The sequence below is a fragment of the Ovis canadensis genome, chromosome 14 (genome assembly GCF_042477335.2).
Source record: "Ovis canadensis isolate MfBH-ARS-UI-01 breed Bighorn chromosome 14, ARS-UI_OviCan_v2, whole genome shotgun sequence".
NCBI lineage: Eukaryota > Metazoa > Chordata > Mammalia > Artiodactyla > Bovidae > Ovis > Ovis canadensis.
In genome coordinates this window covers 76,608,684-76,616,129 of record NC_091258.1, presented here as the reverse complement: position 1 = coordinate 76,616,129, position 7,446 = coordinate 76,608,684, and the positions used below count along the sequence as shown (strand labels likewise).

The 7,446-nt window shown below is 59.2% G+C and overlaps 1 protein-coding gene across 1 annotated transcript; it reads right to left on the bottom strand.

Moving 5' to 3' along the window:
* Positions 1 to 625: 625 nt before the first annotated feature.
* UBE2S (ubiquitin conjugating enzyme E2 S) lies at positions 626 to 4,822 on the bottom strand. Its single transcript, XM_069551957.1, has 4 exons — positions 4,236 to 4,822; positions 3,490 to 3,637; positions 1,911 to 2,101; positions 626 to 1,085 (listed from the first exon to the last, which is right to left on the bottom strand). Exons 1-4 carry the CDS (start codon positions 4,236 to 4,238, stop codon positions 756 to 758), a joined length of 672 nt encoding a protein of 223 aa, XP_069408058.1. The 5' UTR covers positions 4,239 to 4,822; the 3' UTR covers positions 626 to 755.
* Positions 4,823 to 7,446: the final 2,624 nt, after the last annotated feature.

Genomic DNA, 7,446 nt, shown 5'->3' with positions numbered 1-7,446 from the left:
GCTTCTCCAGGCTTTGCAGCCTCACCCTGGCCCTCCACAGGTGCAGTGACTGCCACTCTGCACTCCTGCAGATGAGGAAACTGGGCAGGGAGGAGGGCCACGACCCAGACCCACCCCTCTTCCCACAGGGACAAGCTCCTGCAGACAAGTTTTCCCCAAGGGTTCATCAAACAGCTCCATCTAATCAACTAGGCCCTGCCAAAGGGCCAGGTCAGCCACAAATGGGGGGCATGGGGTGAGGACCCTAGCAGCTTCCAGCTGAGGACAGCCCCAGGCCCACAACCCAGGAATAGAAGCCTGCAGAGAACCCGAGAGAGGAGCGGGGCCTGATCAGCTTCACCTGAGACCTGAGCAGCAACCTGCCCACCACGAAACCGGTGTCATGAGGCCTGGCAGGAGAGTCAGAGGCCCCCGAGAGCATGCTCTGCAGCCAGAGCTGGACCAAGAACCCGGAGCAGGGCAGACACATGGGGCCCGCACCTGCTGCCTGGCCAGACCCCACCAGTCCACTGTGCCTGTTTCAGGACAAGGTCAGGAGCGATCGGGACCAGGCCCCACCAACCACTGCACCCCAGACGGGCCAGGGTGCTCGCTGCTCACAGCCCAGGCAGTGGAGGCGCAGAGCTGCTTTTCCAACTTTATTTAGAAAAACAAATCCAGGTCCCAGTGCCCTCATGCCCTCCCCCACCCCAGCCATAATTTAAATAACTTAGAGACAGAGTCGGGTCAGGTGGGAAGGGAGGGGAGAGAGCCCACTACAGGCGCCGCAGTGCCCGCTTCTTGTCCGTCTTTTTCTTGGCTGCCAGCTTCTTGTCACGCTCGCCCGCGTGCTTCTTGGCCATGGGCCCCTCAGCCCCTGCTGGGCCCCCTGGAGCTGTGGGGTCAGCAGTGGAGGCCGCTGCCCCGCTGGCCGTTGCCCGGCTGGGCTCGGGCCTCCCGCCGCTGGGCCCGCAGGCGCCGCCGTGGATCTCGGTGAGCAGGCGCGCGCGGGCTGCATACTCCTCGTAGTTTTCCAGCAGCAGGCGGCCCGCCTCCTCATTGAGGGCCGACTCGGGGTTGGGGTGGATCAGCAGGCACTTGATGGTCTGTGGGGAGAGGGCCAGGGTCAGGGGCCCGCCCCCAAACCTCTCAAACCCCACACTGCCCCGCCATCAGTGCTCCGGCGGGACAGGGGAGCCCAGGTACCGGCCCGGCAGGCCACACTCACCACCCAGTGGGCACACGGGTGCTCGGTGAGCTCACCCGCAATCTCTCTGGCAGCCGCTACCAATGCTCCAGGGAGAGGAGGAACAGGTCTGGGGTCAGTTTACTCTGGTGCTCGACCCTCCCCATGCCCTGCTGCAAACCCCAACTCCCCGTCCTCCCTACTGTTTGCCCTAGGGGCTCATTAGAAAGTCAGATTTTTAAAAAACTTTTACCTTGTGAGGCAGGTGGGGAGAGGCACCAGGTGACCTCCATGCTCTAAGGGGCCCACAGGGACCCTGGGGCCCCACCTGGGGGGCAGGTGGGCATGGCTCTCCAAGCGGCAGCAGCTCTTTAGCGTCCTCCCACTGAGGGTGGAGCACCCCAGCAGCGACAATTAAAGACGTCCCGGGGGCACAGAGCCACCCCTGGGTGAGAAACAGCGGAATCACAGCGCTGACAGCTGCACTCGCCATTCGGTGTCGGAAAGGCTCTCCAACCAGACACTCGGCCTGCGCCTGCAGAAAACTATCCCCACACAAGCCCCTCACCCGCCCCGTGGCAGAGTTCCCTGGGCGCTGCCTACCCTTCTAGAAAAGCTGGAAACCTGGACTCTCATGTGGAGGCCCCCACCACTTCAGCATTGATTGTTTTAAAGAGGAACAAGGCTCTGTGGCTTGGACGTGACTGGGCCGGCCAGGAGGCAGGCCGGGTGCAGCAGAACTCACCAGAAGCACGTGCCGGATGCCCAGCTCAGCGGTCCAGTCCCTCTTGAGCACGTTGACACATATCTCGCCATTGGCGCCCACATTCGGGTGGAAGATCTTCGTCAGGAAGTAGCCCTTGGGCGGGGAGGCAGGGAAGTCCTTCCCCAGCAGGAGTTTCATGCGGAAGAGGCCTCCGGCGTAAGGGGTCCCCTCTGGAATGCAAGGAGGGGATGCATCAGGAGGCTCAGGTCTTCCAGGCACCCCCAACACCCAGCCTCCCCGGTCTGTCGGTGAGGCAAATGCCCCCTTGTTTACTTCCCCAGACTGGAGAGGACAGGGCTAGGTTCCCAGGTGCCTGCAGGCACTCCCCCCCAACCCCAGCTCAGAGCTAACCAGACTGGTGGTCCCCACCCACGGAGGCTCCTCAGTCCCTGCTGAAGCCACAGCACACCATTCCCAAGTGGCACAGACATATATGGCCCCTCTGTCCCCCGGAAAAACATGTTTGGAAGTCTCTCAGGCAAGACTCAGGACAGTTCTGTCCACTCCAAGGTCTCCCTGCTGCAGCCACAGCCCTCTCGATCACTCTCCTGATCAGGTCAAAAACCCGTGGGAGCCGTTTCCAGGGCTGTTCTTGGTGCTCCAGCCCCCATGTCCAACCCATCCAGTTCCCCCCATAAATGTGAGGCCCCCTCCAAGTCCAGCAGAACCACTTCACTCACCTGATGGATGCCAGCCTCCAGCCTGCAACCCCACCCAAACCCCCACCGAAGTCACAGTGAAGTCCTGCTTTAAACCCACCAACGGCTTCCTTTCTAAACTCCTGAAGAGACCTACAGACCCTAAAAGATCTGCTTCCTGTAAGCTTCACCAATCGTTTTTCTTCTGTTCTTATAAAATATCTAATACACCCCAAGACTGCCAAAAGCTTTTTGGGATCCTCACCTCCCACCGAGCCCGCATCAGCATGGGGGTGAATCACCTTCTCACCATCTCAGAAAGCCTTCCCTGACCCACTGCCCACAAACCTGATTCCAAACTAGGTCTTTTCGTTACATGCTCTTCATTTAAGTCGTAAAAATTCAATAATCTAAACGTAGTGCACGTGAAGTGACATGTTACACCAACCTACAAGATCAAACACCCTAGTGGCGTGGTTATTATCTCCCCCAAGCCTGCATCTGGCTTATTCTCTGCTTGGTTCCCAGAGCCCCCGACACTGCCTCTGAGATGGTCCACCCCGCCCTCCAGGCCTTTGCTGACACTTCTCCCCACCTGGCATCCTTCTCCCAATCCCACGGAACTCCTACCCAACTTCAGGATGGAGGAAACACGCAGAGCCAAGCTAAGGACCCATTACATGCTCTCTTTGTCCCCAGTTTTTTCTCACCAACATTTAATGGAGAGTACACAATTATTTGTCACTCCTAGTGTCCAGCCCTGCACACCAGGAACACACGTAACAGGTGTGTGTGCTTGTCCTGCCCACCCTTGCGTCCCCAGGGTCTGGCAATCCACTTAAGAGTGGGAGCTTCCTATCCTGGCTCTAGGGTGACTAGGATCTAGGAAGCGCACTCCTCCCTGTCGATCCGACACTCACCAGGGCCCTCAATGGTGACCTGCAGGTCGGTAAGGTCCTCCTCGTTGGGAAAGACCTTGATGCCGTCAGGTGGGTCAGCGGTCAGCGTCGTCACCTCCTTGTACACCAGGCGGATGATGTGGGGGGGCAGGTTCTCCACGTTGGAGTTCTAGGTATGGAGACAAACAGGTGAGCCACGGGCAGAGCCAGGGCCTGGAGCCTCTTGCAGGATCTAGGAGTCGGTGGAGTCCCGGGCTGGTCAATCAATCACCCCGAGCTCCCGAAACTCCCAACCCAGGAAGACTCAAGCGACAGCCCCAGGCTAATCCACTAGAAATGGGAAGCATCTCCGAGCTCTTGCGGACGACTCCACCTTCCCCAGAAGCCCCCGAAGCCCGTTCGTAGCTCCGCACAGGCTCCCCAATGATTCTGGGTAAGCCCGATGCCTACCTGGGTCCCTTTCCCCCATCTAATCTTGTTAAGACCATCCTGGAAACCCCAGATCGGTCCTGGAGACGGCCGCAGAGTGGTGGTGTTCCCGGAACACCCACAGGCCTGCCCCAAAGGCCGGAGCCCTCCCCGGGACTCGGCCGGGCCTTCCCCTCCGCCCCGCCTACATGAAGGCCCCTGGGCCCAACTCAGGCCTCGGACCTCCAGGTGGGCTCTCCAACCCCTCAAACCGCCCGCGAGAGGGTCCTGAGACCACGCCTCTTCCTCTACGGGGGGGTACCTCGCCTACCCTTCCCGGGCCTGGGCGCCGCACTCACCATGACTGCAGCCGGCCGGGGGCGGGTCCCCCCGGCCCCCTTCCCGCGCTCTCCGGCCGCCTGCCGGGGCGGGGGGCCCAACTGCTGTCGCTGTGGCCCTAACGAGGCCCCAGCGGCCCCGCTCTGCTCCTCTCAGCCTCCGACGTCCGCCGCGAACCGCAAAGCAGCTTCACCCGCCCGAGTGACCGGCCGCAGTAAGCCAGCCGCGCGCGCACGGCCACCCTTTTATATCCGCCCACAGGCCACGCCCCCCTCACGGGCCCCTCTCGCGGCGCCTCGACCCGTGACGTCAGCGCGCACGGTCTTCGGCGTTCGACGGGCTCGCTCCCTTCCTGCAAACTGCTGGCAGAAGTTGGAGAGGGGGGGCGCGGCGGGCTGGCCACTCGGGGCGCGTATGGGTCCGGGAGGGGATCCGGGAGAATGGAGACGGGGAGAAGGGGGAAGCAGAAAGGAAGAGGACGTAAAGGGCGACGCGAACGCTGATTGGGCCGTTTGAATGAGACGCCTGCGTACGCGCGCGCCCTGACGCCCAGAAATCGCGCACGCGACTAACGGTCGGCCGTGGAGCCTGGGCGGGGCGAAAAGAGGTGGGACTCGCGGGGTTTAAAAGGATGATAGAAGGCATTCCGACCAATAGGGACGCGCAGTCGTGGAGTGGCGTCACGAGACACGAGCGGGCCAATCCTTGACGTAGAAGGCGGTACCAGAGGGGCAGAGAAAAGGAGAATGACCAATGGGGGCTCTGCCTAGCGCGGACCCAGACTCTCACAGCCAATGAAGTTCGTTGGTTTTGTGTATGCAAATAAGTTCGCGGACATTCGAGCCCCTTCCTCAGCCCGTCGTGGGGGTGGGCGCTGGCCGTCGCGGTACGTTTCTCTTCGAGGCGCCATTTTGTGGTGGGAATGACGTGTGACCTGCGTGCTGCATAGCGGAGGTCCCAAGGCCAGTCAGCCCGGCGCTGAAGGCTTAGAAGCCTTGACCTCCAATGTGTGACCTCTGGCCCCGGCCGGGCCTCAGCCTCCTGTGAGGACGGTGTCTAATAAAGGAAGAGCCTTCAGGCCTTGCTGAGGGCCGGGCCTTACCTGTGACTGACCCCGTTCTTCCGCCAACCAGGCCTCGTCAGGACTCCTTTTCCCTGTCTGGGGACCCGGCCCGGCGGCCACGTGTCGGCGCCCTTACAGCAGGACCCCCGGGAGTTGAACCACCGCCACAGCTACTGTGTGGCCCAGCGCCCCCGCCAAGGTCTCTCAGACCCTCTAGAGAGGGTCCCGACAAGACCCCAAGTGGGACCCTAGCTTCTAGAACTGGGGCAGAAACATGCAGAGACGGCCACCGCCCTAGCCAAAACCAGTGTGTGGCGGGTTGACCGCACTCGGGCACCCCCCACTCCTCACCTTAAGTCCGGCCTAGTTAACACGCAAGGACTCTGATGGAAGAGGGGTTCTAGTGACTTGCCCAGGGGCCCCCACTCGAGACGAGGTGGAGTTGGGGGTCAGACTGAGCTGTAGCTCCGGAGTCCACCCGACTGACAAGGACTGATGGTGCTCATTAGAGTGATGGTTACTGATTCATGCTTGCTGGCCAAGGCACTGTTGTAATTTATTTGCATGTCTGATCTCATTGAAACCTCGAAACAACCCGGTCAGGTGGATGTTATGAGGTTCCTCTCTGGACACTGGCAGTTATTCAGTATGCTTTGGGTTTTTGAGCACCTTCCTTGGTGACTCAGTGGTAAAGTCAATGGAAGAGACTCCCCTTCGATTCCTGGGTTAGGAAGATCACCTGGAGAAGGACATGGCTATTCACTCCAGTATTCTTATCTGGAGAATCCCATGGGCAGAGGAGCCTGGCGGTCTACGGTCCATGAGGTTGCAGAGAGTTGGGCAAGACTTAGTGACTAAACAGCAACAGCCCTGTGGCAGGTAAGATGTTTTGGGGATACAGCTGAGAGTAAAAGGGACAAAATCCCTGTGCTCAGGGTGCTGACAACCTCGTGGGGAAGCCAGACAGTAAACAAGTAAGTATATCCTATTACGTTGGCGAGTGATAAAGACATCGGATCAGTCAGGGCCCGGGGTGCAGGGAGAGAGGGCTAGGGCTTCTCACTGACTTGTCGGAGGAAGAATTGCCTGAGCACCATATGGCAAAAGCTCTTCAGAAAAAGGAACAGCCCATACAAAGGCGAGGCGAGGGGATCACGTGTGGTTTGTTTGGGGCGCCACCGGGAAGCCGGTGAGGCTGAGTGGGTGGTGTGTTGAAGCGTTCAGGTCCTGGAGAGCCGTTGGAGGCTTTGATGGGGCATGGGTGGGAGCAGACAGGCCGGTGAGCACGTTGATGGCAGGGCGGGTGGGAGACGTGCTAGGGATCCCTGACGTGGACAGGTCCTGAGGGAGAAGGAAGGAATCTCCCGCAGCCTTAAAATTGGGCTCAGCGAACCTTCTCAGTCAAGGTTTTTGATTCTGCAGGCCACCCATCTCTGTCCCAACCGACTCCGTTCTGCTGCCCTAGGCAGAGCAGTCAAGTGGATGTGCAGATGAAGGGCGCTGCTGTGTCCCAGTCAGCCTTTGTTGACAGAAACAGGTAGTAGCTGGGGCCGGTCCTCAGGGAGGCTGCCCTTTACCGACACCTGAAATTCCAATAGGCCCCATCTCTGCTAAGAACTTCTCATGATCTTTGCCTTTTTTGGGGTTTCCTGTGGTAAGGGAAAATAGACACAGAAGCAAAAGGTAATAAATAAAATACATGGTAGGTTAGAAGGGAGTGAGTGCCATGGAAAAAGAGAAAAGTAGAGCAAGGGAGGAGGGGTTCGGGTGGGGGTGCCAGATTGTGGGATGCCAGCTGGAATGAATTTTAAGCCAGGTGGCCAGGGAAACCTCACCACTCAGGTGTCATGTGAACACAAGTTTGAAGGAAGAGAGGAAATGAGCTATGTGCTTATCAGGAAGCTGTATTTGGGCAGTTGAAACAGCTGGAGCAGAGGTCTAGCACATTTGAGGAACTGCAAAGGAGGCCAGTGTGGTTGGAACAGAGTGGGCAAGGGGAGAGTATGGGGAGATGAGGTCAGAGAAATGTCTGTGTGGATGGAGTTGGGGAGGGGATATCATGCAGGACCTTGAAGGCCGTGATTAGGACTGTGGTCTTGTCTCTGAGGGAATAGGGAGGCACTGTCAGATTTTGAGCAGAGGACTGCAGTGGTCTCACTATGACTGCT

Coding starts and splice junctions, on each gene's coding strand:
- UBE2S (XM_069551957.1), bottom strand. Junction 2,102..3,489: donor GGTCACCATTGAGGGCCCTG/GTGAGTGTCGGA, acceptor CTTGCATTCCAG/AGGGGACCCCTTACGCCGGA. Junction 1,086..1,910: donor GCATCCGGCACGTGCTTCTG/GTGAGTTCTGCT, acceptor CTCTCCCCACAG/ACCATCAAGTGCCTGCTGAT.